Genomic DNA, 17,781 nt, shown 5'->3' with positions numbered 1-17,781 from the left:
AAAGATTTTTTGTATCTCTCCAAATCTGTTGCTATGGAAACTATAAAATGTGGCAGACTTTAGCTAAATGTAAAATGCTTCTACTAAATCTGTCTTTCTTTGTGCCAAGTTTTGTGTTGATTGGTTGCATTGTTTAGAAATTAGAACAAAATAAGTTGTTTAATAAATTAGGGTAGACTACCACCTTAATAATCTAATGATGTCATATATGGTCACATTCAGAGGCAACACATCAGTACTTTGACATTTTAACTCCATGCTTCTGTTACATGCTTTTACTTTGATAGGATTCTCATCCATAACTTTCACTAGTAGTTGAGTCTATTACATTGCTGTATTTTACTTTTATCTCTTTCAATGTGCTTTTGCTTCTTTTCCCAGAATATATTTGCCACAGATGACCGTACATTAATGTGTTATTTCTGAAATGTTTTGATACAGCTAATAGAAGTTTGAAAGTTGCTATCCAGTCAGTCATTAATCCCCAAGCTGCCCCAGACTTTTCCTCTTGAGGGCATTTAAATACACATCCAAGGTGTCCGTTAAGTTTATAATTTTAAGAATTTACTACAGAGGCTGTTGATATCTTCACCAGATTTGTTTTATTGCAATCAGTGTTTATTAAAGTTTGTAATCACATTGGAATTATGTGTTTCATGCATCCTGTTGGTGAACGAGGTACTGTTCAATGAAACCCTAAAGAGAAGCCACAATGTGTATAATGGTTTACTGAGACAAAATCAGACCTAAGTATGGAAGAGATCCACCATCACGTCCTTCAATTCATGCACGGCACAAGAAATTTATGGAGACAGGGTTGGATAAAGGGAGGAGTGGGCGACTAAGAAAATCTGAGGAAAACATCGATGGTGTCAGACAATCCTTTGCTCGTTCACCAGATGTCACTCCCGTGGACTTCTTTCTATGGGGTTACGTTAAAGACATCGTGTATTGAACAAAGATACGGGACATTACTGACTTGAAGCAAAAGATTTCTGATGCTGTTGCCACCATTGATGAGGCTCTGCTGCAGCGAACACGGCAAGAAATCGAGTCCCGTCTTGATGTGCTTCATGCAACTATTGGCGCCCATGGAGAGGTGTATTAAATGAGGTAGAAAAAACTTTGACAACCACTGAAAACAATAAAACAAGTCTGGTTAAGATATCTCATCAGCTGCCTTTGTAATAAATTAATAAAACTGTAAAGAGACTTTATGGACACGCTGTATTTTGTGCTACACAACAATCATCTGCAGTGTGAGGAAGACACAAAACGATGTTAGATTACCTACCAGAATATCAAAAAGAGAACGTGTAAGACGAACAAAGAAAACAACACGGGTCAAAGAGAAACACGGTAAATGATGAGATTTAGCTCAAAGACTAAAGCAGATTGTGTTTCTGACTGAACGAAATGTACATCACAGTGCGGGCAGTAAATACAGGAATCATGTCAAAGGGTGTTCCTAATACCTGAGGCCTGGCTTCACTTAGTTATATTTAGACAAGAGAAGTGTGTCCAATGAGATTTTAGGTTTATTTATGACTGTTAAACAGCCCCATTCCTCATGTATTAGAGCTCTGTTGATATGAATTACTGAGGAATCATCCCTAAATCTTGAACTAATAATGGCTCACACAATTTACTGCCAGGAATTCCAGGAATTCTTTTAAGGATAAAGTTTTGGACTCTGTATGAGTCAACTGATTTGAATGAAAAATGTATTTTTACACAGGCCTTCTCTCTGCGAGGACCTGGTCTGCTCAGTTAGTCTGATTCTGACCTGAACAAACGGCATTATTTCCTCCTTATAGATCACTAACTGTGTACTATACCTGCTAAATGTCTGCCAGCACTGACTTCATGTCTTCCACTCCTTTTATCTCATGTCTTTATAAGAAGCCTGACAGGTTTTGGAGCACAATTTCAGTGGTTTTAGTTTAGATTTAAACATTTAATTGGTCACCTGAACACATATTTTACTGACACGACTTGAAATGTACAGTTTTCGAACATCCGACTTGGTTAACACGAGGAGACCACAGAAAGACAATGTCTTCAGTTTCTCTTCATCTCATGCAAACACTCAGTTTCCAAAAGCAAAAACTACACCTGGACAAAAAGTAAGAACAAAAACCAACAAAAATAAAACTGGATTTGAGTCTGAAAATGAGTTCTTGACCTTGGAAACAGTGTGCGACAAATTCAGAATCAGACTTCTTTATGCTGATCAATTCCAGACGCATAAAATTCCAGACGAAGAGGCAAGAATCCATGAGAAAGCAATGAGCAGTGAAAAAACAGCCGGTGCTGTTTTATTTTATAATGAATATAAAGTATAAAGGGGCTGCACAGTGGTGTTGTGGTTAATACTGTCGCCTTGCAGCTTCCAGCCAGTGTCCCCACCTTCCTGGGATCTTTCTGCATGGAGTTTGCATGTTCTCCCTGTGCATGCATGGGTTTTCTCCGGGTACTCCGGCTTCCTCCCACAGTCCAAAAAATATGCTGAGGTTAATTGGTTACTCTAAATTGTCCGTAGGTGTGAATGTGAGTGTGATTGTCTGTTTCTAAATGTAGCCCTGTGACAGACTGTTACCTGTCCAGGTGTCCCCTGAAGTCAGCTGGGATAGACTTCAGTGACCCTAATGAGGATTAAGGAGTGCATAGATAATGGATGGATGGACATTTTTACAAAATTTAGGCTATTTCTAAACTTCACAAATGATTAAAAAAATCAGTGAACCGTTGTCCATGACTGACAAACATGACACTACCTCTCAGTTTGTCATTATTTGATCTAATCAATAAATGAACAGCTGGAGAAAAATCTAGAAGTCTGTTCCCAGCCGGAGTCTGTTTGAACACAGACTAAAGTTAATATCTCCCAGTAATTGCGGTCACATATTATCACATGATGACGCTGGATGTTAGGTGTGGCTGAAAGCGCCAAGAAGATGGACATTTGACTTGTTTTCCTCCACACAATGACTTTTGTCTTCGTTGGGGCTGCACACTGGCTCAGCAGTCAGCAATGTGGACTCAGATCTAGAAGATCCTCGGTGCATCCCGGTCTGAGATTTTTCTGTGTAGAGTTCTCCCTGTTTTCTCCAGGTTCTCCAGCTTTCTCTCACAGTCCAGAAACATGCTGAGGTTAGCTGATGATTCTAAAGTATCTGTAGGTGTGAATGTGAGTGTGATTGTTTGCCTCTATGTGTAGCCCTGTGACAGACTGGCTGCCTTTACCCTCAGTCAGCCGGGATAGACTCCAGTGACCCTAATGAGGATTAAGAGATGGATGGATGGATTGTCCTTGTTTAAGGAGTAAGCTGGCATTTTGGATCCAGAGCACAGAACTGAACCCTCCATGTGGACTGCTGCATAACTTCTTTACATCACTTCTGCTACTTTTTAGAATTCACTGCAGAAAAGTAAACGTAGCGCAGGTGAAGAGCAGTGCAGGGGTCAGCACATAAAACTCCATCCACATGTACCCTACCACATCTGTAGCTTCTCTCTTCACTGTCAGATTGCAGAGAGTTCCACTAAACTCAGCCGCTCTCAGACAATCAAAACCATTGTCAGAAAAAGCTTTCATTTTCTGGTAATTTGCACAGAAAACGAGAATAAGAAAGGGCAAACGCCCTGACGCATTCCTTCCACCTCTGAGAGAGACAGCAGGACGAGGGATAAAAAGACAGAGGGAGAGCAGAGGAGGTGGTGGGAGAAATACAGCGGCGATAGAGCAATCCTCTTGGATTAGGGCCTGAAGCAGCAGTCTGGAATTCAGCGCTGTCAGAAGGCAGGAATGGGAAGCACGTGGCACCGGACAAAAAAGAAAACCTGGTCAGATCTGAACCCACTGCTTGATGCTGTTCCATATTTAGATGCTCTTCATTTGTGTCACCTACTGTAACAACACGACATGCCAGCAAACAAGGCAGGGCAGCTTCAGATGGCAGTAAATCTGCCATACCGTCTTATGTGGTGTCTTTAGAGAGGTTCTACAAAGCGCTGTGTAAGACGGTCGCCTGATCACTGGTGGACAAACCCACTCTATCACCTGAGCCGTGTCTGACCCAAGTTCTGAACTTTTCTATGATTTTGTGACTGTAATTCTTCCCAAATTGACCATATAAAATGTTCATATGTACCCTGCTCTTCATGTGACAATAAAATCTAATTAAGAAATATGTAGTATAGTTTCTTTAAGAACATTCACAAAAAATCAATCAAAATCCAGCGAAATTCGCTGGATTTTGATTGATTTTTTTGTGAATGTTCTTAAAGAAAATATTAGAATTTTTACTGATATATATATAAAATCACTTTAGATATTTTTAGGATTTTTTGGGAAGATTTTTACTCATTTTTTTGAAAATATTTACAGGAATTTTCTTGCCAAATTCGGGGGATATTTTTTTTTAAATAAAACTTTTAAGGGAAACTTTTAAGGAATTATTGGAATTTTCTTCCTGAAGGTTTTGCAAATTTAAAGTTGTTAAATGTGGAAAAAATACATATTTTAACAGTGAAACTTCTGATGTCCACATTTTCAACATTTTTGGGAAATTTTTGAACATTTTTTGGTGGAAAAAAGAAATGATAAAAATGTGAATTTCCCTTGATTTTGGTTTATTTTTATGTGAATTTTCTTAAAGAAAATATTGGAAGTTTTATTGATATATATGGAACCACTTTAGATATTTTAAGGATTTTTTTGAAGATTTTTACTCATTTTTGAAAATATTTACAAGAACTTTCTTGCCAAATTTTTTTAAATAAAACTTTTAAGGGAGACTTTGAAGGAATTATTGGAATTTTCTTCCTGAAAGTTTTGCACATTTTCTGATATTTGGGGATTTTTTTGCAGAATTTTTGGATTTTTTTTTCAGACAAGGAAACTATTTTTTTGTTGTCCATAAATGAGGACAACAGGAGGGTTGAGAACATTACTTGCTGTGCAGTTTCTTCAGAATAACGACTATTCTGTAGCTGGATTCTTACGTAAACGTCAGAACTGCCTGGTTTCTCGCCCATCTTTGCATTTTTCCCAGGATCTTGAAGGTGAGACTTACTGCTCTCAGCACTACATCTGCTCTGCATTCCTGCACGTTCGGCACGTTTTCTCACGCAGCAGACATATACATCAAAATAGATTGCTTTCACGATGTGCTGCTTCCTCTGAGTCTGTCCATTCAAAAATGAGAAGAATGAACGTGCAGTACATCCCTGGCCTCTATGAACCTGATCTTTACATTTAAGACAAGAACTTTGGGATGGTTCTGTTGTTCTTCAAGCTTCTGCTGTTTCACCTTCAACAAGTAATACTGTTTATATTCAGTCATTCTTCTCCTTTTCTTTCATTTCCTCCTTTTTCTCCGGCTGCATTTTTCTCCTCTTCTTCCAATTTTTATTCTTCTCCTTCATTTTTGTTTTCTCCTTCTGCAGTTTATCACTCTTCTTTATGTCCTGATCTGTTTCATCAAATTGTGTTAATCTTACAGTGATAGCTAGAAAGATGGATTCCATCTGCTGCCCAGAAATTAAAGAATAGTCGCCATTCTGAAGAAACTGCATAGCAAGTAATGTTCTTCATTTACAGGCAACAAAAAATGTTGTTTCCTCGTCTGAAAAACATCCAAGAATTCAGCAAAAAAATCCCCAAATTTGCAAAACCTTCAGGAAGAAAAGTCCAATAATTTCTTAAAAGTTTTCCTTCAAACTTTTATTTTGAAAAAATCCCCAAAAATGTGGCAAAGAAGTTCTTGTAAATATTTGCAAAAAATGAGTAAAAATCTTCCAAAAAAGTCCTAAAAATATCTAAAACGATTCCATATATATCAGTAAAACTTCTAACATTTTCTTTAAGAACATTAATTAATGTGTTTTTTTTAATTAATGTTCTTAAGAAACATTTTTTTAACATTTATTTTTTCCCACCAAATAATAATGAAAATGTGGACATCAGAAGTTTCGCTGTGAAAATATATTTTTTTTCTCCACATTTTCAAACTTTAAAACGGGTCATTTTTGACTCGCAGGACGACACGAGGGTTAATTCAGTATTATCACTGTTTCTGCAGCTGGTCATTAAGACAAATTAGCTAAATGTATTTTATTTTATTTTATTTAACCTTTATTTAACCAGGAAAGATCCTATTGAGATTAAAAACCTCTTTTCCAAGGGAGTCCTGGCCAAGATAGGCAGCAGCAGATACAAAACAGTTATAAAATCACACAGTTAAGACATGATTAATATATGAAAAAAGAATAAGAAAATAAATGAAAAGAACAACAATAATAACATTTACAAAACAAGTTATAAAAAACAAGCACAAGTTGTGGAAATGGCCTGAAGAACTTGCATTTTTGTTTTATTTAAAGGCACTCAATGAGATGAACTCAGTTAATCTGAAGTCTTTCTGCAACATGTTCCAGGCAGAAGGTGCATAAAAAGGAAAAGCCTTTTTACCCAGCTCAGTACGAACACGTGGAACTGAAAGTAACAGATGATCTTGTGACGATCACAACATGTCTGTGCTGTTAAGGAGCAAATGTAGGTAGGAAGCAGTCCAAGTAAATATGACTAATTCTAATTATAACACCAGTGTAGGAAGCTCTTGAAAGAGGAAATGATTTGAAGACACGTTACACTGAGATTCTCTAAATACTGGCTGGATGAGGCCTGCTGTACGTTCCTGGGTGAGCTGGTCAGACACGTCAGTCCATATAGGGCTCGTCTGAGCCGAGCGGGGCAGGAATGCAGGAGCAGCCTTCCTGTACCTGGAAGTGTTCAGAGAGGATTTAGCCTTGGAATCTCAAACTTTCCCGAAGCTGCTCCTGTTTACGCCGTAAATCTGCGGGTGAGAGCCGAGATGCTCGGCCGTTTGTCATCCAGGCACAGGAATGCGCAGGTCTTCATTCCAGGTGATTTCACGAAGCCACGCCCTCCTTCTGGCCGAGGATGTGGACGTCAGGGACATCAGCTGAAGGCTCCCGGACAATGATGACATGAGGATGAAATGATTTTAAGCGTGGGCACACCCAAAGAATGTGGAAACTTGAACATTTCATCCATTTCCTTCATGAGCCTGTAATTTCAAAGTCCTGAAGGTCAATTTAGAAAATAAAGTCCTTGGTCCAAATCAGTGATTTGCTGATGAGGATGGAATGACATTCTTTCTCATCAAACTGAGAAATTTATTCTTGAACTCGAGCCAACAGCCCTCAGATTATTCATAGATTTTGGGTTTGTACACAAGGACAAAGATCTTTTTCACAGTAAACGGTTTGACGTGTTACAGCAGGAACAGCACAGGGGAGTTAATGACGGCTGCATCTTATTTGGGGAAATCCTGTCAACATACCTGCACTGACAAAAGGTCTATCACGGCGCAAGAAAAGGAACAGGCCAAACCCACACTGCTTCCACAAGCTTCCAGGACACTGTTGTCTGAAATACTGCAGTCTGTAGGAACATTCGGTTGGCTAAACATTTAGCTGGATTACGTTCATTTTGTCATTTCTTACTGTAGAATGGCGTTACTAAATAAGGCGGTAAAACCACAAACAAAACTCCAGCAGCTATTAGTTCATCCAAAAGATAAAAAAATATAACCGGACAGTTAATGCAACATCATTTATGAACCTCTGTTCAAATCAGGTGAGAAAACATAGATTGGAGAAATAGGAACATTCAACACAAGAAGAAAAGAACACCAGACAGAATGCGGAAGGGAAACATTTAGACAACCCACAAGAACACAAAAAGAAAAAGCCATTCAGCTATCACGGACCACTGCAAAAGAAATAACCACATCATGATCTGTGACAGGATTTTAACATCAGAGACCAACAAACATAAACGATGGATTAACCCTCGTGTCGTCCTGCAGGTCAAACTGACCCGTTTTAAAGATTGAAAATGTGGGAAAAAAATAAATTTTCACTGTGAAACTTCTGATGTCCACATTTTCAACATTTTTGGGAAAACTTTGAACATTTTTGGTGTAAAAAAAAAAGAAATATTAAAAATGTTTAAGAACATTCACAAAAAAATCAACCAAAATACAGCAAATTTCACTGGAATTTGGTTGATTTTTATGTGAATGTTCTTAAAGAAAATAATATAAATTTTACTGATATGTATGTAACCACTTCAGATATTTTTTTAGGATTTTTTTTGGAATATTTTTACTCATTTTTAAAAATATATATATTTACAAGACTTTTCTTGTCAAATTTGAAGGATTAAAAAAAATTTAAGGGAATTTTTTATAGAATTATTGGAATTTTCTTCCTGAAGATTTTGCAAATTTTCTGAAATTTGGGGAATTTTTTTTGCTGAATTTTTGGATTTTTTTCAGACAAGACAACAATATTATTTGGTTCCCATAAATGAAGACAACAGGGGGGTTAAGGAGGCCATAGAGATCAGGAAAAAGGTGAGCAGTTCCATGAACCGGGGCGAGGAGCTACACCCTCAAACACCTGAGACTCCATCATGCAGAGACCAGCAGACGGCGGAGGAAGTGGTCGATCTGACAGATTCTGACAGATCTGTCAGACCACCTGATAAAAAAAAAAGACACATCATCATACGTGGGATGAAGCTCTGAATTAGACTGCAGATGAAACAAGTCAGCAAGTTAAAACCATACTTTCCTTATTTAGTTGTCTGTTTAAAAAGTAACGTTATTCTAATTTTAGGATTATTTCATACTTTTTGTTAGTTTACTGACATCTATTTATCGTTAATAAAAAAGTTTGATAATGAACGCTCTCCACTGGCTTCCAGTCCAGAATGCTTTTTAAGCTTTTGTTTTTAAAGCTCTAAATATGGAGTCACAGGAGTGCCACATCAAAATATAAATAAATAAATAAATGTGGAAAGAGAAATAAATAAATAAATAAATGGAAAAACAGAAAAGGTAAAAGCAAAGACAAAATTTTCCTTTTTATTTATTTATTTCTCTTTATATTTCCACATTTATTTATTTATATTTTGATGTGGCACTCCTGTGACTCCATACTAAACAGTCTTCCTCCATCTTATTTATCAGAGCTTTCAACTTTCAAGGACCACATAAGAGCTCTGACGTCTTCCAGTCAGTGGCTGCTTGAAGAACCCCGGTCTAAACCCAAACCCTGGGGTGACCGGCTGTTCTCTGTAGAACCCAGACTGGAACCAGCTCCCCCCCGACACGCCCCATCACTGACCTGAGTCTGTTTAAACTCCAACTCAAAGCCTTCCTGTTAAAATGGCTTTTCATAGCAAGCGGTGGTAAGGTGGCATTTTATTACTTTTAGATGTTATATTTTATTGCTGTTTTTAAACTTTATTGATGAATTATTCGGTCACCAACACTTTACCACAGATTTAAGATTATCAAATCGTATCTTTATAAACCCTGCAACAGCCACACACATCAATCAAAACTAATGAAAATCTTTAAACTGGGCTCCCAGACAGAGGACCACATTAGGTTAAACCGATGAAAACAAACAAGAAAACGTTTAGACAAAACACAGCACAGTCTTTATTCAAACATTGTGCTTCTGCAAAGGCAGATTTTGATATTGCACAAAGAAAAACTTCACATTTTGTGACATTTTTCAATTTGGATTTGTAATTAGAATATACACATTTTTAATTATGACACAAATATATTGAATGTAACGGCTCCAGAGAAATCAAAAATGCCCCAAAAACATAATTTTAATAGAGCAGCAGCAGGAGGTCCTTCATTCTAAATACAGCTTTAGGAAAACTGTAAACAGTCTTAAGTTCTGAGTATCAGCACAAACTTCATGCGACAACACCACTTTAGGAGTTATAAATGCTCTTGTAAAGGCGCAGTGAGGGCGTTAATGAGTCCATGTGTGTCCACAGCTGGACTGCACAGCAGAGACGTGTCCTGCAGGAGGGACACCAGCTCCACAGGACCAGGCGTCTCCATGTTGTTCTGATCAGACCCTCTGTGTGCTTCAGGCTCCCGGCGCTTTTTGTAGACCACCCGCTTTGTCTCACTGTAGCCGCTCAACCTGGAAGAAAGAGATCTCTTGGCTCTGGGCTTGGTGAGCTTTTTCCTCTGTGGGTCGTGGACAACGCCGTGACGCTGGAGACTCTTCTTCAGGGCGAAGGTCTTCCCACAGCCAGCGTGGGTGCAGGCGAAGGGCCGCTGCTGCTCGTGGAAGGAGTTGATGTGGCTCTGCAGGTTGAAGGCGGTGGTGAAGGACCTGCTGCAGCCGTCCCTGGGGCACTTCAGAACCACTCTTATGTCAGAGTGGACGCGCTGATGCTGCTGCAGCAACCAGGAGTCCCTGAACACCTTGGTGCAGCGATCACACCTCAGGAGGAGCCTGTGCTGCTCCTTCCTGTGCCTCAGGTAGTCCGTCCAGGTCTTCCCTGTGAAGGTGCAGGCCTCCTCCTTGCAGGGATACCCTCTGTGCACCTTCGCGTGTCGCTTCAGCTTGCTTGGGAAGGTGAATCGCATGTGGCAGCCTTCATAAGTGCACTTGTAGGGTGGCAGCTGAGTGTGCTGCTCACACATGTGGGACTTGCGCTGCTTGTTCTTCCTGAACTCGAGCCCGCAGCCCTCAAACTTACACACGTACTTCTTGTGTTCCTGCGCGTGGACGCGGCTGACGTGTCTGGTCCGGTTGGCGTTGGTGGTGAAGGCCTCCGAGCAGCCCTCCACGTCGCACTGGAAGGGCTTCACGCCGCTGTGGCTGAGTTCGTGCCTGGCCAGGTGGTAGGGGGTGCAGAAGGACTTCCCGCAGCCGTCGTGGCCGCAGGAGTGCGGCTTCACTCCGGTGTGTTTGCACAGGTGGGCGTCCAGCTTCCACTGCTTGTTGTAGGCGGCAGAGCAGTCGCCGAACGAGCAGATGAACCGCTTGTAACGCTCCGCTTTAGCCTCCATATCTGCGGCACTGAGAACGACAGCTATATGATCACTCTTCTCGGAGCACGTTTTCTGTCCACACCGGTATTACCCACAATCCTCTTCTGCAGACGCAACTTCCGCAGGCAGGGAAATTACCCATCAGCCCCTCTGTTGTTGTAGTTTGGTTGTTGCTAGTGGAGCATCCATAAGTACAGCTCAGGCGTATATTGAAGTAAGTAAAAACATGTCAGCTGAACGTTTAAAGTGACTGTGTAGTTACTTTTATTCATAGCAGTTTTTTAGTTACGTATCCTTCATATTTAAGCGAAGAAGAAGCTAACGGTACTCAGTGAGCTAACTGTTGCTAATGCTAGCTTTAGCTCGTTCCCCTGCAGTGATGCCAGAACAGCGTAAAAATAATGCCAAAATTCAGCGTTAAACGGTACTAAACCTCATATACTGTCATTAGATAAGGGTACCGTTTATTAGACGTTTAGCCAAATGTTTCAGTTGGACGTTAGTGGAGTGAAGTACCCGCTATTAGCTTCACAAAGCTCAGTTAAAAAGTAAACAGCCGTTCAGCCAAAGTGCTTCCAAATAGAGAAACGTGATTGGAATTAACCTAACACGTTTAGATGGGGATACTAAAAGCCTACAGTGTTATTTATAATGAGATCTTACCCCAGGAAATTACACATTGCAAAGCAAAACTCTGCCTGGATGTGACCCTACAGTATTGTACACTATTACACTGTTGTAGGTTTTGTTTTCCTGTAATGCTACTCCAAAGTTAAGCTTTAAATGGCACCTTTTAATGAAATATGTCTGCTTTGTTAGGCTTAAATTAAATACCTCTATTTTAATCATACATTTTTTTTAAAATAAAGTAAGATTAACACCAAGGAATTTCACTGAATTCCTATGTTACGAGCTGTACCTTTGTGAAATACATTTTAGTGCCACGAATAAGAAAACCTGGAATAGACTGATGTACATTTTCAAGTAAAATTCCCATTTCACATCAGTGCATGGCTGAATTGTCTTTATTTGTTTAAAGGAAAATATCAGGGAGCAGGTGATTTTAGTATATAATGCTGAAGTGGTTTCTCACCTTTTCACATCAATAGTAAATCAGTTACTTTTAATGAATTCTGAAACCTCTGGTCTTCAGTAGCTCAAATATATTTCATCTGCAACTCTAAATAATTCTGGTTAACCCTTGTGTTGTCCTGCGGGTCAAATTCACCCGTTTTAAAGTTTAAAAAGTCGAAAATACTAAAAATATCACAGTGAAACTTCTGATGTCCACATTTTCAACATTTTGGGGAAATTTTTGAGCATTGTTTGGTGGGGGAAAAAAAAGGAAAAAATGTTTAAGAACATTCATAAAAACTCAACAAAAATCCAGCGAATTTTGCTGGATTTTGGTTGATTTTTTCAATGAATGTTCTTTAAGAAAATATTAGAAGTTTTACTGATATATATGTTGTAACATTAGATATTTTTTAGGATTTTTTTAAAAAGATTTTTGCAAATTTTTTGAAAATATTTACAAAAAATTTCTTTCCAAATTTGGGGGATATTTTAAAATAAAACTTTGAAGAGAAATTTTTAAGGAATTATTTGAATTTTCTTCCTGAAGGTTTTGCAAATTTCCAGAAATTTGGGCAATTTTTTTGCTGAATTTTTGGATTTTTTTTCAGACGAGGAAACAATACTTTTGGTGCCCGTAAACGAGGACAACAGGAGGGTTAAACAACCACAGCAACTCTTATAGCAATTATGAAAAAAACATTTGCTCACAACGCCTTTGGTTTTGTGTTTTTGAGAGTTAATGTTTTTGGCTGTTTCGAGACACTGTCAGTGACTAAATTAGTTTTTTTTTATCCAGGCAAGACAGGCTGAATCCATTACTGGTGTGGAGATCCATTCGCCACTATGGTAAGCTCTGATGTCTGTTTAATCTTAAAGATATATTTCTGAATGCTCAGCGTTTGCTCTTTATTAACAGTGTGACCTGTTCTGTTTTTTTTGACAGGGTGAAAGAAAAGGAACAAACAAATACTACCCTCCGGATTTTGATCCAGCCAAAGTAAGTGCAGCCACACAGACCTTTGTGTGTCGGTCCTTTTGGTTCGACTTCTGTGTTTGGACGCTGACTTACATCCGTTTCATTCTCTGTGTTTAGCATGGATCCCTCAATGGCTATCATAAGACTCACGCCCTGCGGGAGAGGGCCAGGAAACTGTCCCAGGGCATCCTCATTATCAGGTTAGTGGACATTTTATTCCTTAAGTTACATTTATTTGTTTTGGTTAGTTATCATTTCCAAACAACAATCAAAAGACAGTTTAACAGACGCTATTGTGCCGCTGTACCTTCATGAAATCTGTTTTACTGCCACAAATAAGGAAACCTAGAAGAGACTGATGTCCATTTCTGATAAACAAGTAGAATTCCAATTATTGACAATGAGTTTAAATCAAATATTCTAAGAAATGAAATGCTGCAGTCTCAAAGGAGGGCACGGCAGAGCTTGAGGTCTTTACAAGAACTCGTGTTTTTTTATTAACACACAAAGAAACTTGAATGTAGAGGCTGAGCGGATGTTTGAAGCCCCTGACGTGCTTCATCAGGATTTAAAAAGTCGCCCCGCTGACAAACTTTAGAGAAGAGAGCCGAGACAAATGCTTGTGGTTCCAATGATCTGTGCTTTATTGCTGCTAGCATGTGTAGTCCAACAGTCTTTATCTAAAGCAAACAGTTCATTATTAGCGGCTTCTTCAGCGGTCAAACTGTTTTTTCCTGCCTGGACAAACATTAGTTCCTATTTATAATGTAGCGTCCTCATTGGCTCCGACGCTAATGTTTCTGTTTTTGCTCATTAAGGTTTGAAATGCCCTACAACATCTGGTGTGACGGCTGCAAAAACCACATCGGCATGGGTAAGGGTGAAGTCAGTCACAGAATGTTCAGTGGGTCCGAGTGTCTCTTCGTGTCTGTGACACGGATGTCCTTTCTGTGTGTGCAGGGGTCCGTTACAACGCTGAGAAGAAGAAGGTGGGGAACTACTACACCACTCCAATCTACAGGTAAACAAACATGTGGCTCACGGGTAAAACAGTGAGAAATCATAATAACAAACAGTAGTGTATCTCAGAAATGTATGATGATGTCTCAGATCTTTACGTGTTTTTGTCTCCTCCACCAGGTTCAGGATGAAGTGCCATCTGTGCGTCAACTACATAGAGATGCAGACAGACCCGGCCACTTGCGACTATGTTATAGTCAGTGGAGCCCGCAGAAAGGAGGAACGCTGGGACATGGCTGAGAATGAGCAGATCCTCACCACAGGTAAAGCGTTCACAGACGCTGTTCTCAGTGAAAATGAGACAGAGAAAAAGCACCGTGACAACAGCAAAACAGCCATTCTAACAACTAAACAAAAGAGAGATTATTGGGCCACCTCTTCTTCACCTTTCCTCTGCCTGTCGGAACAGAGCGGACGGAGAAGGAGAAGCTGGAGACGGATGCCATGTACAAACTGGACCACGGAGGGAAAGACAAGGAGAAGCTTAAAAAGGCTCTGCCCTCTCTGTCAGAGATCCAGGACTACCAGTCCGGCTGGAAGGATGACTTCCAGCTCAACAGCACCCTCCGCAGGAAGTTCAGAGTAAGTTTCTAGTGTTAACTCCTGTGTTAAAGCAACACAAGTTTCCTTTCAGGCTCCTGTTAGCATCGATCAAATTTAAAGTGATGCTTAAAACGTGTCCTATACATTAAGTGCATTTTTGTCATGACACACAAAACGGCTCCAAAGAAGATAAAAATAAACATAAGCCCGAGCAGCACGTGAAGCGTTCAGCCACGTTTCATATTTAGTTAACAGGGACAACGTACAAACACATTAATCTTAAAAAGAAAAGATGCTTTGCACCAGATTATAGCTATTGCTAATTTCCATCTGCAAGTGGAGTTACTCAGCTGATATCTGTGTTTTTATTGGTTCTTCAGACGGAGAAGAAAGTTCTGGCCGAGCAGGAGGAGAAGGACAACGCAGTGAGGATGAGGACCAACCTGTCCATCCCACTGCTGCCAGAAAAGGAGGAGGACAAGAAGCTGGCAGCGCTGCTAACCTACCAGACGCCTGACTGTAAGCAGAAGAAAGGGGCTTTTACTTCCCACAAGTACATCCACTGAACAATAGATCAGGATTTGTTCACTGTCGAGTCGAGATCAGAGGTGTCAAACTGATCTTAGTTCAGGTTCCACATTCAGCCCCGTTTGATCTCCAGTGGACCGGTCCAGTAAAATCACAGCATTATGACCAATAAATAACAACAACTCCACATTTTTCCTTTGTTTTGGTGCAAAAAGGTTCACATTTAAGGCATTATCTTTTTACAAAACATTAAGAACAACCTGAAATTTCTTTAGGAAATAAGTTCAATGTCAGCTGCATTCATCCTCAGTTTATCATTTCCACATTACAACTTCCAGATCACAGAGTGTCTACAAAGCAACACAACATTTAGTCAGAGCTATCTGGAACTGAAGGATATTTTACTTGAAAAAATGCCAACAAAAAAAACCAACCAACAAAAACAAGACAAAGCAGTGCAAAAATTAGACAAAAAAATTAGACAAAACAAAACAAGAAGTTAAAAACGACCCAAAAGTTGACAAAAGCCTGAAACAAAACAGCAAAAACAAAACAGAAAACGACGAATAAAGCGAAACACAAAATGACAAAAATGTGAGAAAAATACTAAAAATCAGACCACAGACAAAAAAACTGTTACTGTTAAAAATATTACAAAAATGAGACACAACATGACAAAAAAGACAAATGACACGAAAAAGAAGAAAAAAGAGGCAAAAAAAATTTGACAGAAAAGTTCCAGTGACAAATAAATGGACAAACGACAAAAACGAGACAAAAAATGACACAAAATGACGAAAAAACACAAGAGACAAAAAGGAAACAGAAAACGACAAGTTACAAAGTGACAAAAAATGACAAAAGTGTGAAACAAAATGACAAAAACATGAGAAAACTTATAAAAGCCAGACAAAAAACAAGACAAATGACATGAAACAGAACAAAAAAGAGACAAAAAAATTAGACAAAAAAGTTCCAAAGTGACAAATAAATGGACAAACGACAAAAACGAGACAAAAAAATGACACAAAAGGGAACAAAATGACTAAAAATATTGATGATAAAACACAAGCGCGACAAAAAGGAAACCCAAAACGACAAAAACACGAGATAAACGACAAAAATCAGACAAAAAGCAACAAAACAGGACAAAATATTACAAAAGTGAGACACAGAATGACAAAAAAATGAGACAAAGAACACAAAGCGACAAAAAATGACCAAAGCGTGAGAAAAACGTCACAAAAAACAAGACAAATGACACAAAACAGAACAAAAAGAGACAAAAAAATTAGACAAAATAGTTCCAAAGTGACAAATAAATGGAGAAACGACAAAAACGAGACAAAAAATGATACAAAAGGGAACAAAATGACTAAAATGTTTATGAAAAAACACAAGCGAGACAAAAAGGAAACGCAAAACGACAAAAATCAGACAAAAAGCAACAAAAACAGGACGAAATATGACAAAAATGAGACCTAAAAGAACAATGAGCAGTCTAGAATTTTACTTTATGATCAAACAACTTGTCTCGGTTTAGAGTTTATTTTAAAATTACACTTTTACAATTTTAGAATTTGCAGTCAATGTAATCTTAATGGAAGTTTTTCACAGAGCCGGATGTGTTACTGATTGAATTGAACCCTGAAGCCTGCCTCATGTGCTGCAGATTCTTCTAGAACATTAAACCACCTTCAGTCCACATGTGAGCAAACACAGCAAAGTTTGAATTCTCCTAAATGTCTTCCTCTTTTCCCCCCTCTGTCACTTCAGCCTACGAGGACAAGAAGCACAGCAAGCGCAAAGAGATCTCCTCTCGTTCATGGTTCAGCTCCACTGCAGCACCAGCAGGAGGCGCTGCAGGCAGCCTGCTCCATAAGCTCGGCCTGCAGGGGAAAGAGGCAGCAGCGGCCAAAGCCCTGGGCCCCTCACACAGCCCTCTGATCCACAGACGGACTGGAATCAAAGCCGAACAGTGCTCCACCGTCACACGCAGAAAATCACAGCCTGACGGGGAGGTTCCCAAGACCACGGAGACGCATGAAGCCCCGTCTACACGAGGAGGTCAGGAGGAAGCAGAGACAGATGGAGCGAGTTTCAAAGAGGTCAGAACCACAGAGGAGGCAGACAAACGGCGGACAGATGCTGACGGACGTTCAGGAGGAGTCACGTCTCTGGTAGCAGACTACAGCGACTCAGATTCAGAGCCGGACGATGAGCTGCACGGGACTGTGTCTGCTTTCTGAGCAGTAATGGGGGTGGAATGCATGCTCCAGCTGCAGACGTGTGCTGTACAGTGTCATACTTTATATTTGTTGAAAATAAACGTAAGATTTAAGTTTAGTGACCTGCAGAATGTGCTTCAGTGTGTCGTATCTGTGTCCAGCCCAGTTATAAATATGTTTGGTTTTAGATACCCACACAAACACGCGTGTGATTTGTTGTTAAAACTCCAGGAACCTTGTTCAAATAAATGTAAAATACTGCTTTTAGCTCTGAGCAAGTTTTGTTTGTTGGGTTTCAGCTCATCTCTACATCTCGTGATGTCACTGGTTTCTACTCAGGACGATGGAGGGGGGAGGGGCCCCAGAGCCACGTTCAACAGAGATAACATGAGAATAATATAGAAACCAGTCAAGCATAGCCGGTACATGCCCGGACTGAAGTACAAGTCACCTGTGTGGGTGTGCATGAGTTATAGCAGCTCTAGTCCTGAAGAATAGAACC

General features: G+C 39.6%; 2 protein-coding genes across 2 annotated transcripts; one reads left to right on the top strand and one right to left on the bottom strand.

Moving 5' to 3' along the window:
- Positions 1 to 9,518: 9,518 nt before the first annotated feature.
- On the bottom strand, positions 9,519 to 11,031 carry gtf3aa (general transcription factor IIIAa). Its single transcript, XM_022220365.2, has one exon. It carries the CDS (start codon positions 10,923 to 10,925, stop codon positions 9,837 to 9,839), a length of 1,089 nt encoding a protein of 362 aa, XP_022076057.2. The 5' UTR covers positions 10,926 to 11,031; the 3' UTR covers positions 9,519 to 9,836.
- Positions 11,032 to 11,046: 15 nt separating this feature from the next.
- Positions 11,047 to 17,546, top strand: yju2b (YJU2 splicing factor homolog B). Its single transcript, XM_051945101.1, has 10 exons — positions 11,047 to 11,121; positions 12,781 to 12,830; positions 12,928 to 12,981; positions 13,078 to 13,160; positions 13,779 to 13,834; positions 13,921 to 13,981; positions 14,101 to 14,243; positions 14,390 to 14,562; positions 14,904 to 15,042; positions 16,828 to 17,546. The coding sequence occupies exons 2-10, from the start codon at positions 12,828 to 12,830 to the stop codon at positions 17,298 to 17,300; spliced, it is 1,185 nt and encodes a 394-aa protein (XP_051801061.1). The 5' UTR covers positions 11,047 to 11,121; positions 12,781 to 12,827; the 3' UTR covers positions 17,301 to 17,546.
- The last annotated feature ends 235 nt before the right edge of the window (positions 17,547 to 17,781 follow it).

The sequence above is a fragment of the Acanthochromis polyacanthus genome, chromosome 3, assembly GCF_021347895.1.
Source record: "Acanthochromis polyacanthus isolate Apoly-LR-REF ecotype Palm Island chromosome 3, KAUST_Apoly_ChrSc, whole genome shotgun sequence".
NCBI classification, from domain to species: Eukaryota; Metazoa; Chordata; class Actinopteri; family Pomacentridae; genus Acanthochromis; species Acanthochromis polyacanthus.
Note: the sequence above shows the minus strand (reverse complement) of the source record. Positions and strands in the feature narration are given on the sequence as shown.

What these genes read in the sequence shown, in the direction of transcription:
- gtf3aa (XM_022220365.2), bottom strand. Translation starts at nt 10,925, where the DNA reads ATGGAGGCTAAAGCGGAGCGTTACAAGCGGTTCATCTGCTCGTTCGGC.
- yju2b (XM_051945101.1), top strand. An exon ending in CCCTCCGCAGGAAGTTCAGA is followed by an intron (nt 14,563 to 14,903) that starts GTAAGTTTCTAG and finishes TTGGTTCTTCAG; the next exon opens with ACGGAGAAGAAAGTTCTGGC. An exon ending in AACCTACCAGACGCCTGACT is followed by an intron (nt 15,043 to 16,827) that starts GTAAGCAGAAGA and finishes CTGTCACTTCAG; the next exon opens with CCTACGAGGACAAGAAGCAC.